The 19,388-nt window shown below is 39.9% G+C and overlaps 2 protein-coding genes and 1 long non-coding RNA gene across 22 annotated transcripts; 1 reads left to right on the top strand and 2 right to left on the bottom strand.

Annotated features, from left to right (window-relative positions):
* Window positions 1–194: 194 nt before the first annotated feature.
* On the bottom strand, window positions 195–12,221 carry LOC148410100 (uncharacterized). 18 transcript variants are annotated; one of them, XM_088436807.1, is made up of 15 exons: window positions 12,150–12,221; window positions 8,646–9,741; window positions 8,341–8,519; window positions 8,212–8,282; window positions 7,721–8,112; window positions 7,400–7,501; window positions 6,737–7,105; window positions 4,976–6,618; window positions 4,806–4,870; window positions 3,878–3,969; window positions 3,227–3,360; window positions 3,075–3,117; window positions 2,462–2,975; window positions 2,329–2,381; window positions 195–2,198 (listed from the first exon to the last, which is right to left on the bottom strand). In XM_088436807.1, exons 2-5 carry the CDS (start codon window positions 8,940–8,942, stop codon window positions 8,099–8,101), a joined length of 561 nt encoding a protein of 186 aa, XP_088292933.1. In that variant the 5' UTR covers window positions 8,943–9,741; window positions 12,150–12,221; the 3' UTR covers window positions 195–2,198; window positions 2,329–2,381; window positions 2,462–2,975; window positions 3,075–3,117; window positions 3,227–3,360; window positions 3,878–3,969; window positions 4,806–4,870; window positions 4,976–6,618; window positions 6,737–7,105; window positions 7,400–7,501; window positions 7,721–8,098. The 18 variants fall into 18 exon arrangements, with proteins under 18 accessions (XP_088292933.1, XP_088292928.1, XP_088292927.1 ...); XM_088436802.1 differs by having other exon boundaries at window positions 2,462–3,360; window positions 4,976–6,293; window positions 6,521–6,618; window positions 6,899–7,105; XM_088436801.1 differs by having other exon boundaries at window positions 2,462–3,360; window positions 4,976–6,293; window positions 6,521–6,618.
* A 947-nt stretch (window positions 12,222–13,168) lies between these two features.
* On the top strand, window positions 13,169–16,267 carry LOC148410101 (uncharacterized). Of its 2 annotated transcripts, none has more exons than XM_088438123.1 (6): window positions 13,169–13,735; window positions 13,833–13,951; window positions 14,276–14,416; window positions 14,521–14,772; window positions 14,874–15,144; window positions 15,536–16,267. In XM_088438123.1, exons 2-6 carry the CDS (start codon window positions 13,941–13,943, stop codon window positions 15,734–15,736), a joined length of 876 nt encoding a protein of 291 aa, XP_088294249.1. In that variant the 5' UTR covers window positions 13,169–13,735; window positions 13,833–13,940; the 3' UTR covers window positions 15,737–16,267. The 2 variants fall into 2 exon arrangements, with proteins under 2 accessions (XP_088294249.1, XP_088294251.1); XM_088438125.1 differs by having other exon boundaries at window positions 13,833–13,879.
* LOC148410102 (uncharacterized) lies at window positions 15,870–18,403 on the bottom strand. Of its 2 annotated transcripts, XR_015868272.1 has the most exons (5): window positions 18,373–18,403; window positions 17,456–17,604; window positions 17,072–17,172; window positions 16,783–16,953; window positions 15,870–16,236 (listed from the first exon to the last, which is right to left on the bottom strand). It is a non-coding gene; the product is annotated as an uncharacterized LOC148410102 (long non-coding RNA). The 2 variants fall into 2 exon arrangements; XR_015868271.1 differs by lacking the exon at window positions 18,373–18,403 and having other exon boundaries at window positions 17,456–17,850.
* Between the last annotated feature and the right edge of the window lie 985 nt (window positions 18,404–19,388).

Here is a 19,388-nt window from a genome sequence, read left to right on the forward strand (position 1 = left end):
TATATATATATATATATATATATATATATATATATATATTTTTTTATAACAGGCTTCTCATTTCATGACTGTACATTCGAATGTCACCTTACACCAAAAACAGAAGTGCTGCATCAGTCCATCACACTGTTTTAGCTGAGGGGTTTTCATACAGTGGAAAGACAGAATTTAATCTCATAATAACTGCTTTAAGATTTCTTAATGAAGACGTAATGATAAAATAGTGGATGAAAAGATGCACAAAGACTTATGTAAAAAAATGGATTAAAGGAATAGAAACAAATCTCTAAGATCAAACAAGCTTGTCAAAAATTTTAAGTGCAAACCATTGAAAAAGGAGACCAACAAATACAAATACAATGGTTTACGAACTCCCTCTTTTACAAACTTTTCATTTTACGAACGTGGACCGCGGCGTTTTTTGTCCCCCTCTTACACACAAACCTTTCGTTTTACGAACAATCAACATGCCGGTCAATGTGTCCGTACTATTTTTTTCGCTTTGCTGCATCAACAAAATCAACTGTTCTCACATGTCACGGTAACGCTGATATGCTATTGCTCTTACAATGTTACAGTCACTGTGTCAGTCACGGTGTCAGTCACGGAGATGCTGATATGCTATTGGTTGATTAAGGTCACAGTCCTGGTCTCAGTCACGGAGATGCGGATATGCTATTGGCCAGCGTCACGTCAATCAGAGAAATGCCAATGTGCTATTGGCCGAACGCCTTCATCTAGCTTGATGGCACAGCCGGTCGGTGTGTTGTGAAGACTTTGCAAACTTTATCTGTTAGACATGGCTTCTAAAATTGCGAGTGGTGGTAAAGGAAGAAATAAGAGGATGATGACAATAGAAACGAAGCAGGAGATAATAAAAAAATACGGAGGCGCACGCACAGTTAACCTTGCTCGTGAGTATGGCCGAAACCGCTCGGCATTCTTCTAAGGGCAAGACTTTCCTTGCCAGGGGACGGACCTCGGTCAACAACAAAATGGAGAGGCTTCTTCTATTATGGATTAAAGTGAAGGAAATCGCCTGTGATATGTTCTCGTTTGAGAAAAGTTTTCATTTAAGAAAATAAATTCTGCGGGTTGGTCTCTGCTCCCCTCCGCCTCCACCCAGCTCAAGTCACGTCGCCCCAAAGGTAAATGTCATTTTTCCTTTGTATATTTGTTTAATTTAACTGTACAGTAGATTGTTACTATTTTTTAATATGTGTATAAAGTCATGATGTTTTTACCTAAGGTTTTTGCACGCGTTGCACACATTCACTAATTAACATAGGTTTGGATTTCCCGTCATACGAGCAATTCGAGTTACGAGCATAGCTGCTGAACGGATTAAGTTCGTAACACGGGGGTCCACTGTAGTTGTGTGATGTGAAGCAGTACATTATAGCTTCATGTGTCAAGAGTGAGAGATTGTATTTATGTTATGGAATATTAAGATGTTACATGAAACATTGTCTGTATCAACGGCAGTGGTTAGATTTTGGAGCTGATTTGTTCTCATTCCATAATTTGCTAGGGCTGCGATTGGCTGGCAACCAGTTGAGAGTGTCCCTCACCCACTGCCGAAGACAGCTGGCATAGACACCAGCAAGTGAGCGGTCCGCGTGAGGCTATGCGCCGACAAATAGATGGATGGATAGAATTTGCGAGGGTAAAAGTTAACACAGGCAATAACAAATTGAGGTAGATGTGCCTCCCAGAATGCTTGTTTGATCTCAGAGATTTAACGGAATCATGAGTATGGTACATACAAATGTATTTAAACAAATGCATGAGTGAAAAGGTATTTCATAGAGCAACCTTTGCAGAGCACACAGATGATGGCAAAAATGTATCTATGGATACAGATCATGTAGGTTGGATTGGGGGACTAGGACTGTTCTTTTCAATGCAGGGACAACAGCGTAAGAACAGGAAAAGAGATTGCATTCTAAGGATAGGATGGCGTCATGGTCCTTGTAAACTCCTCAGCAAGGTCGCATGATGAAAAGATGAAGGAGGTGGTGAAGACTAAAGCTGTAAAAAGATAACGCTGCATTTAAAACACCACTTAATAGCAATTTGGCTACTCCTATTGGCGATTTACAAATGAATCGGCAGAAGTGGTGCTTGGTTGTCCGTGGTCTTCATGTTGTTGGCACTTGTTTTCTTTTTCTTCTTCATTTTTACTTTTTTTTTTGTCTCTTGGGGAAAAAGGAGAACACACGACAAAACTTCCATGATGCTGACATCATCTTTCATTTTCTACAATACAGTAAATTAGTATATCACACTCATGCCCAATCAAGTATCCAGTGACATGAATACACTCACATATTTGTTACTGTGATTCTGCTATAAACTGCTTGTGCACCCGAACAAAGAGCCTGTTAAAAAAGAAAGGAAATGTTTTTACAACATTTAATGGCTTTAGGAAAAAAGATAGGCTTAATGATTAGCAGTTTACCTTGAAGAGAGGAGATGTTCCAGATGACAACAGGTCCTTGAGCAAGCAGTACAGTGGCTCATCAAAATCTTCTACTTGGTGGCAAACGTCCAGCTGTTGTTTGGATGAATGAAATGTGGAGCCACAGGAAACAAGTGGACAGCATCAGTCTACAATAACGAAACAAATCCGTTAAGGGGGTGAAAACAAAAGCTGAGAAAGATATCCACATTTTTTTAGCTGTAATTGACATAAATTACGGCAACTCTCTCCTTTCTCCTGAACAAAGGACCTGTTAGAAATACTGTAGATGGGACAAAAATTACTTATGATGAGCTACTTACCTTTTCCTACCAATAGAAAGAAAATGGTCTGTAGAAAGCACAAAACAGACGTGTTTTAATCCAGAGGGGAACTGCCACTGGACAAGCCTGATGATGTGTCATCAAAGCCTTTGACGCGGTGGTGATCTTCCACTCGTTCTTTGGATGAATGCAACATGTGGAGCCACAGGCAACAAGTGGAAAACATCGGTCTCCAAAAAAGAAACAAAATACACTGAGGAGGTGACAACAAAAGCTGATAGAGATATGCACATTTTTAGTTTTAACTGAAATAAATCACAGCAATTTACACCAGAATGAGGACAACTCCTGCTTGATTGCTGGCTCTTTCTCCTGAACAAAGAACCCGTTAGAAGTAGATGGGACAAAAGTTACTGTCGTTACAAAAGAAGATGATGAGCTACTTAGCTTTTCCAACCAATTAAAGAAGGAAAAAACAGACTTGTTTTAATCCAGAGGGAAACTGCCAATGGACAAGCCTGATGATGTGTCATCAAACTCTTGCACACGGTGGTGATCTTTTCTTTGGATGAATGCAATGTGTGGAGCCACAGGCAACATGGGGAACACATAGGCCTGCAAACAAGAAACACATTCAGGGGGTGAGGACAAACTGCAAAAGAGAGGCGAACCTATAGTTTGTTTTAACTCTTTTAGTGCCAAGCGTTATCGGAAAAGGAAACCTCGAGAGAGCCAGTGTATTTTGCATTTTCAATCATCTTTCACGGCCAACAGAATATTGGATACTATGTCTATGTAAATATGTAAATGTAAAAAAAAAAATGAAAATATGAATATATCACATGAAAGATTGACTACCATTCCTTTGACTGCATGTTCAGTTGACAATAGTTATGTTTTATATGTAAAAACACTGTTATCTAGTGGTCACATTTTATCACAACAGAGCTTACAGAACTTATTTTAGATAAGCATTAGTAGTCAAGAGTGTATTCTCATTATGAGTGTAGTCTCCATAAGAACATACTTATAACTTTATTATTTAGTTATTATTGTGATTACTATTATTAAAGGGTAGAATTCTTGTCCATGGCACTGAAAGCATTAACTGACACAGTTCACGGCAACTTACACTGGAATGAAGAGAAGTCCTTGCTTGTCTGCCACCCTGGTTTTCAAGTCAGTGCTCCACGATGTATATTTATGGGCACCGATCATTTTAATCTGGGGGGAAAAAAAAGGAATTCAGAACCATTGAGTACAAATATATAACATATATAAATAATAAATAAATATATATACAAAAGTAAAACAGACTTGGCTTTGTCTTACAATATATGTGTAAGATAAACTGACTGATTTAATAGTGCAACAGCTTTGCTTTATGTATTCTAATTGCTATTTTTCTGGCTGATTCATTAGTACAACAGCTTTGCTTCATGTATTCTAACTTACTTTTTCAGACACCACAGCACCTCTTTGTCTCATATGTGTGTGTGTGTTAAAAACAATGTCAAGGTCAAGGCCTGAATCGCAAGTTATCTGCAAGTTCTGCCACGGTGCACAATGCTCATGTTGTGTGACGGTTGAATTGTGAGACCCCCACACCTCAGTAACAGTTTTTTAATAAAAAGACTGCAGTCCGAAAGCTCGGAGAGAGAGAGGGAAGAGAGACTTTGCAACGAGGCTGACATGGTCACGCTCTTTTTCGAGCTCTCCCCACTGCAGTGGTAAAACTTAATCTCTGACTCCTGTGTTGTTATTTACACCTCTCCTCGGGTCATTTGTGGGGTATCAAGCCCACTTCAAACCCAACAATATGTAAATATCCTTTCCATTTATATCTCTACAATGGCATGCCGTTTAAATTCATATGTCATGCGTAATGTCCAGTCATATGCACGTGCAATCAGAAAGTGACATGAAAAACGCACACAAGTGGCTTCTGTTCTAGTATTGACGTCTATTTCCTCTGAACAAATATCCTGATAAAATACACGGGCCAAAAATTATTTTACTGGCTTTACAAAGGAAGACAGGTTGAATGATGAGCGACTTACCTTTTCCTACGAATAAAAGAAGACAGTCTGAAGAGAGCAGAAAACAGACTTGGTTTAATCCAGATCTACAAAATATAATCAAAATAGATGGTAGTGAGGACGACTGCTCCAAAAGATAGGCAGACCTACAATTGGTTTTAACTGACATACAGTAGTTCACAGTAACTTACACTGGAATTGTCACGTTTCTTGTCTTTTTAGTTTGTGTTGATTTGCAGACTGTCTCCTTCCTCCGCATTGGGCGGGGCCATCGGACACTCACACCTGTTGCGCATCTCGTCAGAGGGCTTTATAAGCTGGCCGGCACTTACAAACAAGCCTTTGCCGGGTTATCCCCTCGTCAAGCTCGCTTGCTGTCCCGTGAATCCCAGCGCTCTTGACCTCACGTCCCACCTTCTCGAGTCTTCTTGGTTTGTACTTTGTGCGTGTTATGTTTTACGGCTTGTGAACGATTTCTGTTGCTACTTTGTTTGCAGCCATCCCCCGTGGACTCACGTCCTCCTTGCTGCCCTTCTTCCCCGTGGACTTTAGATCCAGACGTTCTCGTCTCGCTTTGTGTTGGTACTTTGTGACTTTGGTTTGCTACTTTGCCTTCGGACTGTTTTTGTGTTTTTCTCACGCCTTGCTCCTTTTGTTAATAAACTCAGTAACTTCACCTCTCGGGCCTAGTTGGGGTCCATTCCCATTTGGGATCCGCGGGTTATTCGTGACAGGAATGAAGAGAAGTCCTGCTTGGCTGCCACCTTGGTTTACAAGTCAGTGCTCCTTGATGTATGTATTTGGGCACCCATTATTCTACCCTGTGAGAAAAAGGGGAATACAATAGTGTCGAGTAGAAATTCGCATGCTGCAAAGGCGAGATGGGCTTGGCTCTTTCCAACATTTAAGTATAACCATTTCATTTTCTACAATGGTAGCACATTAAGATTATGTACACACATATCTATGCTCTCTATTATGAGATGAATCTACCATCTCTTCAGAACAACTAACCTGTTTAAAGTAGAGGAGAGTAAAATGACAACACTTACAGTTGACAAAAAAAATATTTTATAGAGACTTACTTGGTCTGTTTTCTGCTGTCATTTCACGCTGACGATTATTACATTGTCAAAATTGTGAACAAAAATAATTCCACTAGACCCTCCGTCCCCAAAGATTTTTATACTTTCTCTGTACATTGTCTCTCCTCCTCACCTTCCACTCACCTTACACACACGTTAAACCGTCTTCGCAGCAGATTTCATCCTATCAAATGTCAACATATAATCCCAACACTCCCTCCCATCGACTTGACCCCTCCATTCCTCCATTTTTTTTTTTTTTACTTTTTCCTGAATTTTGACTCTCACCTCCTCACCTCCCACTCACCTTATCGCACACACACTACATCATCTTCACCCCTGATTTAATCCCATCACATCTCAACATTTGGGCTCCTTCACACGACAGGGACAACTCGTAATTTGCGACTTGGATAGGACTCACCTTTCAGTGTGTAAAACACAGAAGACAGGGTTGTGATAGCTATATTATGTTCGCAGTACACCTGAATGAACAGCACACTGAGGTCGGGAGACAAAAATGAGGTCAAGCAGTGTGTTCTTGTCAGTGGTACCTGTATTTATGAGCTGTGTGTAACCCTTAGAGACAAACAGTTCCATAATGGGCTTGTATGAGTCTGAGAGTGCATCTTCATTGAAATCTCCACATACCAAGATCTGATGATGATCCATCACTTCCAGAGCGTACAACAACCTTTCCAACTTTGGCAAAAAAGAGCGCAGACTCTGTCCCGGAGGCCGGTACACAGCTGCAATGAACATATTGATGGGAGCTTCAAGTTTGACCACAACAAATTCAATATCAGTGACACCCTGGATGTAGATTGTTTTGCGTGCCGGAATGTGTTCTTTCACCCAAATACCTACACCGCTGCCACGTTTCGTTGCCAACTTGTTCTTTGCCCCTTGGACAGGGGCGGCTTGTCTCGCCATTGTGCCAGCCCTTTGGTCTTTCTTGTAGTTGTCGGCATCGATGGTCACAACTTCCTCATGAAGCAGATTCAGCATATGAGAGTTATGCTCATTTACCTGTTTGTTTGTGGCAAAAACATGAAGAACTTCCTTCGGGCAGCGGTGTAAGTCATAGCCAGCAAAGCTCTGTCCACTTCCGACAGCTCATGGAACTTCTTTTTGACGCGAAGTCGGTTCAGTAGTTTGGCGAACGGAACGTCATCCTTCTGCCTCATGATTTCGGTCAGCGTGATCATTTCAAAGTTGTCGCGCCAGTGGTCCAGTCTGGTGGGATCGTAAACACCTAAAGGTTTGGACTGTCTCACAGGAGGTAGCTGATAGAAATCCCCGACAGCAATAACGGACATGCCACCAAATGGTAAATTGATTCCTTTGATTTGCTTCAACCGGGCGTCGACATATGCAAAGAGGTCTTTCGACACCATGGAAGTCTCGTCGATGATGAGAATTTCAGCGAGCGATAGCTCCGCTCTCACTTCGTCCAGTTTGTTGCCCAGGCCATGATACGGGGGTTTGAGGCTTCTTGGCAGTTTCAGTAGGCAGTGTAAAAAGTCATACCTGAAATGTTGAAGGCCGCGGTGCCAGTGAAGGCTGCAAGAATGACCGTTTGTTTGGAAATGTCCGCTTCCTCAGCCAGTCTGCGCAGTATTTTTGTAGCCTCTGCGTGAATACATTTGATTAAATGTGACTTCCCCATTCTGGCGCCACCATTGATGTAATAGAAGAACTGCCGTGGTTTTAAGCCACACACACGTCGTATGCACCAATCTCTGACCAGGTAGAAGGCACACGCTTGCGTTCGGTTAAGGGTCCGATATATGTCGCGCAAAACAGCCGGATCGATGCGGCGGCTTCTGTCGCGATGGACATTTCCGTTACCTCGGACCTGACATTGTAGTCTGGTACGTTTTCCTCCGCGTCACCAGGATCATCCCTCGCATTAATTTCCTCGATGCACTCGAGTCTTTGCAGTTCGCTTTCAGGCGCTAGCTGACACCACTCGTTGAAGACTATTCCGCTTTCATCCACCTCTCGGATGGCGTTGTCAACATCTCTGCGTCACCGGGATCATCCCTCGCATTGATTTCCTCGATGCACTCGAGTCTTTGCAGTTCTCTTTCGGGCGCTAGCTGACACCACTCGTTGAAGACTATTCCGCTTTCCTCCACCTCTCGGATGGCGTTGTCAACATCTTTGCTGTGCTTCTCATCGTTCTTTCTCTTCCGGTCGACAATTTGCACAACGGCGTCTGGATGCTCAGCAGCCGGCAACTGTACAAAGGCATGGTCTTGAAACAACTTGTATGTAGGACTGCATGAACCTTTCAACACCTCTGCAGCGCTCATGTGCAAAACTCAAAAACCTCTTACCTCTTTGGTTCTGGACTTCAACTGGCAGTCGGCACGATGAGGCAGATAGAGCTTGAGAATGGATTTTTTTCCTGTGAAAATTTACAGTATTTGATGACGGCGTGTTTACCTGTTCTTTTTTTGACATACCCCATGTCGTTCAGCAGGGGGAAAACATTTCCGCCTTTAGCTTGCTTGCCGTACACGATTCCGCAGGTTGAGGCAAAATCAGCCAAGCACTTCGCTTCAAATTCCTCTGTTTGAGGTCTGCCCTTATACTTTTCCGGCAAGCCGGTCATCCACACTTCAACGGACTCCTGCGTTTGGCCCTCAAGGTAAGAGAGGGGATAACTCATTTTCAGCGCATTGTCACTGGTTTGTACAAAAACCACACTGCAGGACGCTTGCTTCATATGGAGGCCACATTCGCGTGCGACGCACTCTTGTGCACTCACCTCTTTTTTCTTTGAGTACACTTGCATGATTTGTTTCATTTCATCGCTCTCGTTGACATTTTCGCTGCGGGAGTTCACAATCACCGATTTCAGGTACTGGCTCAGGCCGTGTTCAGCTTTGCTGATGTAGCTGCAGATGTAGGTAATGCAGGAATAAGCGTTCAGAATGTACCGAATGTCCATATTTGCATCCCAAGCAAGAAGCAGGTGTCGATTGTAGTTGTTCACCCAGCAGTCTTTGGGCTCTCGCTTGAGCACGACAGAGGTCTTTGCGGCAATTGAGTACAAACCTTCCATGTACTCATCACTGGTGAGCTCGCACTTAGCCAGTAGCTGCGGCAAAGTCAGAGAGGCCGTTTCCGGTTCGTTCAGCAAATTTTGCAAATCAACAAGCTTGGGGTTTGGCGCCGACCACTTCTACTTCTCTGGATTTTCTCCATCACACTCTTCACGTCTCATGATCATGGTTCTCTCGCACGGCTGCTTGAGGAAACCAAAACGGCACTGCGCGCCGGGTGCTTTGATGCACGTCTTTGAATGAGACTTATTTTGCATCTGAACCTCTGTGACTTTTTGATGCAGTTTGGGTTCCTTTTCCAGGTTGGGCAGCTCAGCGGAAATGTAGCGCGACACAAAATCGCAGATTTCTTGATCTGAGGCCTCCTCAAAGATGGGGGCGCCTTCAACCCAAATGATGCAATGGATGTGCAGACTTCCTCTGTGCTGAGACTCCAATCTGTAAAAGTAGTCGACCACTTTTCCAATGGGTTGCGCCGGAGAACAGAGCTTCCACACGTTTGTCAAACATGCGCATCGTTGTCATCGTATTGCTGCGGAGAATTTCACACTTTGTGGCCCAGTCGTGGTGAGCGAAAATCACCCGTTCACCTTTTTGCGCTTTGATGGCGGTGATGACTTCTTCCCAACGCATTTCAACAGTGGAGAATGTGCAGAAGAACGTGGGTGTGCCTAGCTGCCGAATCATGGCAAAAAGGTCCTTGAGACATTTCTCCCAAAAGGCCGGGGTGCCCCTTAACGGGACCATGAAGCGGACGGCGTCTTTGCTGTGTATCAGTTTTTCAACTTCCCGTTTGTCCTGCAACATAGCATTGTTTATTTGCCGACTGTCTCTGTTAAAAGGTTTACCTTTACGTAGCTGTATTCTTATGCTTGATGTGGCCTGGTGGATTTCAGTCACAAACTGAGCAAAGAACAAGTAGTTAGTGTCTCTGGCAAAACGTTCATCCACACAAGACAGTCGCACTAAATCATCTGTTGGTGTTAGTTATATACAGTTTCATATGTACTGTAATTGTATGCTTTTATTTGATGTTAACCAAGTGATGCATCCTCAAAACACATATGAAGATTTTTTGCACAAAATCATCTGTTGGTGTTAGCTATATACAGTTTCATATGTACTGTAACTGTATGGTTTTATTTGATGTTAAGCAAGTGATGCATTCTTGAACGGACATCACCATCTAATGCAAAGGTGAGCTGTACCTATCAGTTCAAAAATGGTGTGCCATCAGGAACTACAGACATCCAGGTACTTTAGCGAGAGCATTTGCAATTGCACAAATCACATCGCCGTCAACATTAAAGACAAATTTTAGCTTTTAAGCAGACCTTAACGTTTATGCAATACACATCTTTTAACCTTTTTGGTATGAATAAAACATGTTCATTTTCACATTAGTTTATTTAAGGTTTTCTCCAATAGTTTCAAAAAATATATTTTACTAATTTATAAAATTAACAATAATGAAATTCAGGTTATCCATACCAATGCCAAAAAGTCCACTTACCAAAAATCTAACAATTAGCCAACAGAGAAATAATTAAATGTACTTTTTGTTTACTGTCTTTTATTTAGCTGTTAATGTATACACTGTAACATGTTTCGCATACCCTTACTAATGCCAAAAACAGCATGCTGATGGATGTGTGAATATGTGTGTGTGCTTATGTGTGTGTGTGTGTGTGTGTGTGGGGGGATGATGTACAAGACTTCAAGAGCAAAAAATGAGACACTGACTGGAACCTACTTATATCTAATATATCTAATATTTGTCGCAAAGTCAAGCGTTCAACTGCTAAAAAGGAGATGCCTAACTGTTATATGTACTCCGGGATTACATGACGCATTTAAAAAAAATTTTTTTAAAAAAAACGATTTTGAAAGTGGCATGTATGCAAAAAAGTGCTATGAAGAGTATTTTTAAAATATGCATATATTTTTGAGAAACACACCGGAATTACATTTAAAAAAATTATAATCTAATAGCTACTCAACCCCATTATCCCAAAAAGCCTTATTAGAATGATTTGACCAACGTTCTTTTGTCTTCTTCAAATATGGCTATTACATTTGAAGTCCGGTGACAAACAAGACAGTTAAGATGAGCCTGACAGATATGTGCTGTTCTCCGTTTCTACTCACAGTTGTCAGAAATACTTCAGACATTGAGTTCAAGGCAGCAAGACTTTTTAAAAAATATCTTTCACAAAATTAAACATGCATATCTAATATCACATGTGTTTAAGACGACAATTGAATTGGCACAATGACAACGATGACAAGTTAGGGTATTGACGATTTTTGTTCAACCGTCACTTCTTCTATAAAATTATGGTTGTGTCATTTAATTTTGCACTGTTTTTTCATTTAGTTATGTGCTGTACATTCCACCGAACGAAATATTTTATAATTAGGTTTAATCGTTTTTACAGCAAATTACTTAAGGATGTGTAAGTAATTAATAATGAATGAGAAAGAACGTCTACATTTTGTCTTGCTGATATTTATTAAAGCCATACAATTACATCTGTAAATAGAAGATTGTAGATAACGATAATGGCAGCAAAATTACGTTAGATAAGCAAGCATGTGAAAATAATAATAACGATAATAACAATAATAACAATAGTGGGGGAAATTCTAGGGGAATTTAGTGATAGCTGAATTTGAATATATTTCACAGCACACGTAGCATTAGTATACTAGCGAACAAACACGTAATGAACAAATTATAATGTAATTAATAATACTCAAAATAGTGAAAACAAAGTGATGGAAGAACATAGAGGCTACTTTTTTTAACACCAACTAAGTACACCACTAATTGGAGAAAGTAAAGTTAATTACAACATTTATTTTTACGACAACTAAGTACACCACTAACTTAGTGTTGTTGTTCATTATTGCGTAACGAAAAATAATGAAATAATGATTAAAATAAATGATAATGAAAACAACGTTTTATTCATAAAAGTAGAAGATGGTGGCGGTCGATGTATTGCATTTAGTAAGCAATCAGGTTACTACATTATATTACCGCAACATAACTAGTCAAATGCGTCATCAAATTAGCACACGTAGCACACGTGTCGGCATACTATAGGACGAAAAAACTTAGCGAACAAAGTTGAAGTAATAATGACTAAATATGACAACAATTACAAATATTAATATCGCAACAGTTTAGACGACTTACTTACTTCACGGTACCCACGGGAAGAGCTAAACCGGAAGAGCAAGTGCACGGAGGTCAGCCCTTGGGTTACTTTCGCTGACACTTGGAAACGAAGTTTATTTTGGAAACGTCTTTGGAGTGTTGCTATGCAAAAAAAATTTTTAACAATATATTATTTAGATTTGTTGCCGGTAGTGAGGGGCAAATTGAACTAAGACTTGAACTTGTGAATCAATAGGGCCGTAAATGTTATGAGCGCGGGTCCGAAATTAGAGCTGTGATGTCCCACTCTTCCTAAACAGTCCTCTACCACAAACTGACACAGGGAGTTCGCTTTTTTAATCTACAGTATTTGTTTAATGTTGTGTTGTACTGAATCTGATGGTTTGTAGCCCACAGGATCGTGAAATATTTATTGCCATGTACTGCATTGTATCAGTAATAAAGAATTTAGAAAAAAAAGAAAGAAAAAATAAGCTGTCATTTCAACTATCGCGTGAGCAGCGTCGACATCCATGACTGGGCCGGCAACTACAATTCTCTTGACAAAAAAAAATCACAAAGCGGGACGATGTATCGCATGGAGGACCAAAAGTGCAAAAATTCAATAAATAAATGTACCATTCAATCATTAAATATAAGTGTCATTAAATAATTAAATGTGTCATTAATTAATTAAAAGTGTCATTAAATAAATGTTTAAATAATTTAAACGTTTCATTGAAATAATTAAACATTTATTTAATTAATGACATTTAATTATTTTATGACACATTTATTTAATTAATGACACATTTAATTATGTAGTGACACATTTATTTACTTAATGACACATTTAATTGTGTAATGACACATTTATTTAATTAATGACACATTTAATTATTTATTGACTTATATTTAATGACACGCTGTTGCTACGTTTTATCCTTTACTTCTCTGTCAAGCTCTCGCGTCATAGTTTAATGGACGGGTCCTATTACCTGATTGGTTACCCTGCTTTGTCTTGCAATCAGATGTTAGGACCCGCCCACCCATCAAATTTGACGGGAGAGGTTGACAGTTTAGCAAAGTATGAAACACGGCCAGTTTTCAGCTATTTCTCTATCTGTCATTCGGCAATCTGTCTGTAAACCTCGCTCGTCAATTTAGTGGGCGGGCCCAAAGCCTGTTAACTCAAATCATGTCCAATCCATTACTTCGGCCTGAAGAGGTTGGAAACATGGCGGATGCGATGACAGAGGACCTTCGTGATCTTTCACGACAGTTAGGTCGAGATATTTCAGACCTTGCTGAAAATGTGGAGGCAGGGCCTGTAGAAAACGATTTTATTCAACGAAAAGTGAAGGAATTTATTGAAGTTGCTGGACTTATTTCTGCACTTTCCGTTTCCGACATTGACCCAAGAGTGACTGCAATTTGAGAGGAAGTACAGTAGAGGTTCACAGGTCCCCGAGCACGACACACAAATGGATCGGGACGTTTGGCGTTTGATATCCCAATTGCAGTTCTGGAAAGTTACGTACTTTGTGGATTATCAACAAGTCAAATTGCAGCGACGTTCGGAGTCTCAAAGAGGACAGTCAGGAGACTCATGAAGCAAGCCAGTTTGAGGTAAGTGTACTACATTCACAAGTTGTCAGCTTATTCAGCGATCTCATCCACGTTTAGTGCCACATTTTTTTTATTATCGGTAATGTATTTTGTGTAGAAAGAGAGATCTCTTCAACGATGAACGACGAGGAACTGGACCGCATTGTAAGTGAAGTCCACAGAAGCCATCCAAATTCCGGCTACAAGTTCATGCGTGGCCATCTGAATGCAAGAGGTGTGCGTATTCCAATTGAGTAAAACGATATGAGCAATGTTTCAATTCGTTTTAAAGTATTGCTTCTTTGAAATCAATTAGGGAGCCTAGCTGATTTCACGCATCTGGGATTTTATCTGCAATCTGCTGAAATTTAAGTTAGCAACTTGATTTGTTTCTGTCGTGCGTTGAATAACTTTTATTTTGAAGGCTTTGGCTTTGCTGCACTGAAACTGTTTTACACACATGACTGTATATTTGTTACTTATAACCTTACCATTGCTTCAAAAAAGGATACCTTAAGAAATCCCAGAGGTCAATTTTATTTTCCTTCTGTCAATCTCAAGGCTGCAAGAGTCTTTACGCCGAGTCGATGCAGAGGGAATTCAAATGAGACGGCTCAGGTTGCATGTTTCAAGACGACGACAGTATTCTGTTCCAGGCCCAAATTCTTTATGGCATATAGATGGGAACCATAAACTAATCAGGTCAGTGATCGTATTCAGTAATCTGTACATCTTTCTCTAGTTAATATTGAATACGATATGCTTTACCATAAACTTTTTTTTTTCTGTTCACAACTGCCTGACAGGTGGAGATTTGTTGTCCTTGGCGGGGTGGATGGATTCAGTCGTTTAGTGGTCTATTTGACTGTGGCTGGAATAACAGAGCTTGTACAGTCTTACAAAGAACGTTTCATAGCTGCTGTTAATCAGTATGGGCTGCCTTCAAGAGTCAGATCTGATAAAGGGGGAGAGAATGCAGATGTGGCAGAGTTCATGATCAGGAGCAGGGATACTAACAGGAATTCACACATCACAGGCAGAAGTGTCCATAACCAGCGGTAAATACACATTTGGATCACAATATCACCAGATGAGTGTATTTCTTTATAATGTCACTAAGAAATAATTTGATACATTGTCAATTTTATCCTAAGCACAGAATTGAAAGGATGTGGAGAGACATTTATCAGCATTCCCTGGACCTCTTCTATCAGATCTTCACTTCACTTGAAGCAAAGGGAACACTGAATCCAGACAACGAAGTTCATCTTTTTGGACTGCACCGGATCTTCCTTCCACAAATTCAGCAAAGCCTGAACTCTTTCCAAGATGCTTGGAACTGTCATGGCCTTAGAACTGAAAGGAACCAATCACCACAACAACTCTGGAGACGTTACAGAGAGCAAGGCCCGATGGCAGATCCTACTGAGGTTAAAGAAAGATATGAAATTCATTATGAGAGGGGGGACAAAACCTTTGAGAGTGGCCTATCACACACAGAAAGCAGCACCCCAGGTTATGTCATTTTAAGAAGTCTAAATGGCCACTGTTGGCTTGAAGAAAGAGGTTTAAAAATGTCAGCATGATGTACCTAGTGGAAGTAAAATAAAATAAGTTGTTCAAAAACTAAGGCTGGAGCTTCCATTGTCTGTTCAAAACAGGAAGTTTCAAAGCCTATGTTGAACAGAGTATCATTAGGAGGAGTAAAAAAAAATACAACTGGGTCATGAAGCATCTTAAAGCGTACTTTTCCCATCACTGCTAAATACCTCATGTCACCGGTTATAAATTCAAAATTGATCATATTCCTCGTCTTTTCAGGTTTACCAAGACTATGGGATTGACTGGAATGGTCCTCATGCTCTACATGGAGGGACTGTGTTAGTCCCAGAGATTGAGCTGGACCGTGAGCTCTCCAATGAGGAAGTTGCCAATTTGCCAGCTTCTGGAACTTCTTTGACTGAGGCACTCAGATCATATTTAGAGACTGTGCAGGTTTTAACAGGAATCTTAGCAGACTGATGTCAAGACTGTTAGCTTATTTGGCAGTATGGAACATGTGTGCATTGAAACCTTTGGGGGAGAAATGTTTTTCTATGAAGAAAACATGTAAGCACTTGAAGCTACCTTTTGACAGCTGCAGTACTTCCAGAAATTGAACTTTAAGTATCTTTAATGAAGATACATGAACTCTCATCACTGGTACACAGAATGGATAACATCAATGCTGTGTTCTTCACACTCAGATGACTGATACAAAAATGTTTAAAAGATGCATAATAAAACAGATGCCAAAAACTGCATGGTATTTGTGTAGTTTCACTGATACAGAATTTGTGTCACTTAAACCTCCTGAACAGTGCATTCAATAACTTTTATCATTTAAACATTTCTCGTTCCGTCCTCATCAGAGTCCCTTACATCTATCTTCATTCTCAGTGGTTTCCCAAATGCATGTTTCCTTCACAGACTCTCTATGTAAACCTTGGTAGCTTGAGCTGGTTCCTTAATAAGCTCCCATTCTAGAAATAAATAAAAATGAAAATAAAGTAATAGATGTCAGAGAGACGTGTTGTGACTTTGCAAGTTACATGAAACATATCTACTCATTATCCATAAATATATGATTCATATTAAATAATGAAATGCCAAGTTAAAAAAGGAATTAACTTTCAAACCGATAGGTTCAAAATAACTTATGAGCAAGGAAAAAAAAAGACTCATTCCAATATTTATTTGATCACATTTTCAGGTTTGGTTAAACAACCCAGATTTGAGGCTGTCTTGTGTATCATTGAATGACTAAGTTCTCGAAATTACTTTTGTGCAAAACAACTCAGAAAATTATATCAAATTGGCCTAAATACTGGGTCAGTCCTTTTTTGACTTATAGTTGGCTTTTTTATTTAACCCAACCATTTGTTGAATGTAACATTCTGAAAAACAATATTTTTAACATACACTATAGTTGTGTTATAGTGCTAGTATAGATTTGTCTACGTATGTTATTTTTCAATGAGACTCTTTTACACACAACTGGAGAGGAATTCTATTGTGATGATATAAACCTTCTTCTGTGTCCGTATGGTTCAGTGCCTCAGTGTTAGTCACTCCTGGTATGACTGCACTCTCCACTGATGTTTCAGGCCTCTCTGGAACAGTCATTGACTGAGGCTGTCTCTCTGTCATTTTCACTTTGGCCTGCCTCTTGATGTGTTTTTGATTCCTCTGTTGATGTCCTTGAAATGTACAAAATATCTTCCTATTATCTTGATTGTGTGCTCGACACTCTTGAGACATTTGTTTCGGAACAAAAATAATATATACTAATCTTGCAGAATGGTAAAAAGCACCCACCCATTGCAGCTCAGTCTGTATACCTTCATTCCTGAAAAGGGAACTGCCTTTTCACAACTGAGGCAGGGGACTTCTGGTCCAGAGGCCAGTTGTGAGTGCTCCTAACGACAACAAAAGTTCAAAGTTCAAAACCTCCTCAGTTTTGGAGCTTTGGAAATACTTCAAACAGTTCAGATGTGACAACCATACTTTACTCATGCCCACTCACAACTGAGCACATAAAAAACATTATTCACGTTATGGACATTAAGCTGGAGTCAGATATTAATTTATCATGTGATTGACTTTGAATGAAATTCTGAATACATTTGCAATATTGTTGTTTGTTGTTTTTTTTTTTTCTTGGGTGGGGGGGGATTTGGTATCGCTATGGTAACTACTGACCTGAAAATGTTAATTTTTGCTCCCCAAGTCCGGCAGACTTGGTGGTCAGACTTGTTTGGCCGATTTGAAATGCTGGTCTTCTCGGCCTTTTAACTCTATTCGCTCCAGCGGAATTACAGTATATGGCGCAAAAAGTCTTGCTACCTCGGCTGCAACAGAGAAATATGTCGCACCTTTATTTTCAAACTGGTGTGGTTCTATGGCGTTATATTTGTGCCACAATTACGCACGAGCGGGAAAAAAAATTGAGCGGAGAAAATCAAACTGAGCGAGCGAAAACAGATTTTGAGAGCAAGAAAACAACTATTGAGCGCGTAATGATAAGAGTTTGAGCGCGCGCCGATGGAGTTTGAACACAGAAAAAGAAATTGCTCGCTCAAAATTCCTTTTTGCTCGCTCGGGATAGCCCTCTCTCCCTCAACATCTCGCTCTCGCTCGCGATACTCCTCTCTCCCTCGCTCAACATCGCGTTTGCTCAACATTGAGCTCTCCCTCGCTCGAGTCGTCTTCTGCGCTCGCTCAGTTCTGCTCACACGTTACGTTTGTTGAGCAAACGCGATGTTGAGCGAGGGAGGAGTATCGTGAACGAGAGCGAGATGTTGAGCGCGAGAATGCTATTGCCAATCGAGCAAAAATGAATTTTGAGCGAGAACCTTCTTTTCAAGAACTTTTTTTCTGCGCTCAAAATCTGTTTTCGCTCGCTCAGTTTGATTTTCAACGCTCAATTTTTTTTTTCCGCGCGTGCGTAAATTGTGGCACAAATATAACGCCATATGGTTCTGCCAGCAAACGAACAGGATTCGGCAAAATTACCGAGCGTTATGCTCGCCTAATTGATAGTCGTAATGAAACAACCAAATACATATATATTTTTAAAACGAATTCAAACGTGAAATAATAATGGATATTTGGCTTACCTTGGACGGGTGTTCTTGAGGGAGTAGCAGGTCTCTGCTGCTGCAACTGAGCTGAGTTTTGTGAAGTGCTTCTTCGATTCAATTTGATGCCTCTCTAAGTAACTCTGTGCAACGTTTTGCCATTTTTCACTTCTCAAAACAATAGGACAAGCACGTGCACATGATGTATTCGGTCTTGAACTTTTTCTTGTTCGCCGTCGACTAATTATAATTAGGGATGACTACCAATCTAGGAGCATTTTCCGCCTCCTACCGGGCGTAAGATGACGATGATATTGATGTAGAAAATAAACCCGGCAAAGAATCGGTATAACAAGCGCTCAGCTGAACAAATGTTGTTGTTGTTTTTATTATTATTATTATTATTATCAATAGGATTTTTCTTGATATTCCTTGAGACAGACAACCATGGGTTTAGTCGTTTGGTTTGACCATTCAAATAAATGTAAAAGTTATCGTGCCATCCAACGTATTGGAGTACATTCATCCTCTAAGTCAATCTTCTCTGAAATTGATTTGTTTTGGCTTGAAGAGCGGGTAACCAATCAGGTGTTAGGACCCGCCCATTAAACTTTGACGAGCGAGCTTGACAGATAAGCAAAGGATGAAACGTAGCAACAGCGTATCATTAAATATAAGTGTCATGAAATAATTAAATGTGTCATTAATTAAATAAATGTGTCATTAAATAATTAAATGTCATTGATTAAATAAATGTCATTAATTAAATAAATGTGTCAATAATTAAATAAATGTGTCATTAAAGAATTAAATGTGTCATTAATGAAATAAATGTTTAATTAATTCAATGAAACGTTTAAATTAATTATTTAAACATTTATTTAATTAATGTCACTTTTAATTAATTAATGACACATTAAATTATTTAATGACACTTATAATTAATGTTTGAATGGTACATTTATTTATTGAATTTTGGCACTTTTGGTCCTCCATAGTATCGTTTTATCGTTATTTCTTTTGTCATCACACCCGCCTGACATGCAACTGCATTA

This window comes from Hippichthys cyanospilos, chromosome 16, assembly GCF_059441005.1.
Source record: "Hippichthys cyanospilos isolate Australia breed blue-spotted pipefish chromosome 16, RoL_Hcya_1.0, whole genome shotgun sequence".
Classification (NCBI taxonomy): Eukaryota; Metazoa; Chordata; class Actinopteri; order Syngnathiformes; family Syngnathidae; genus Hippichthys; species Hippichthys cyanospilos.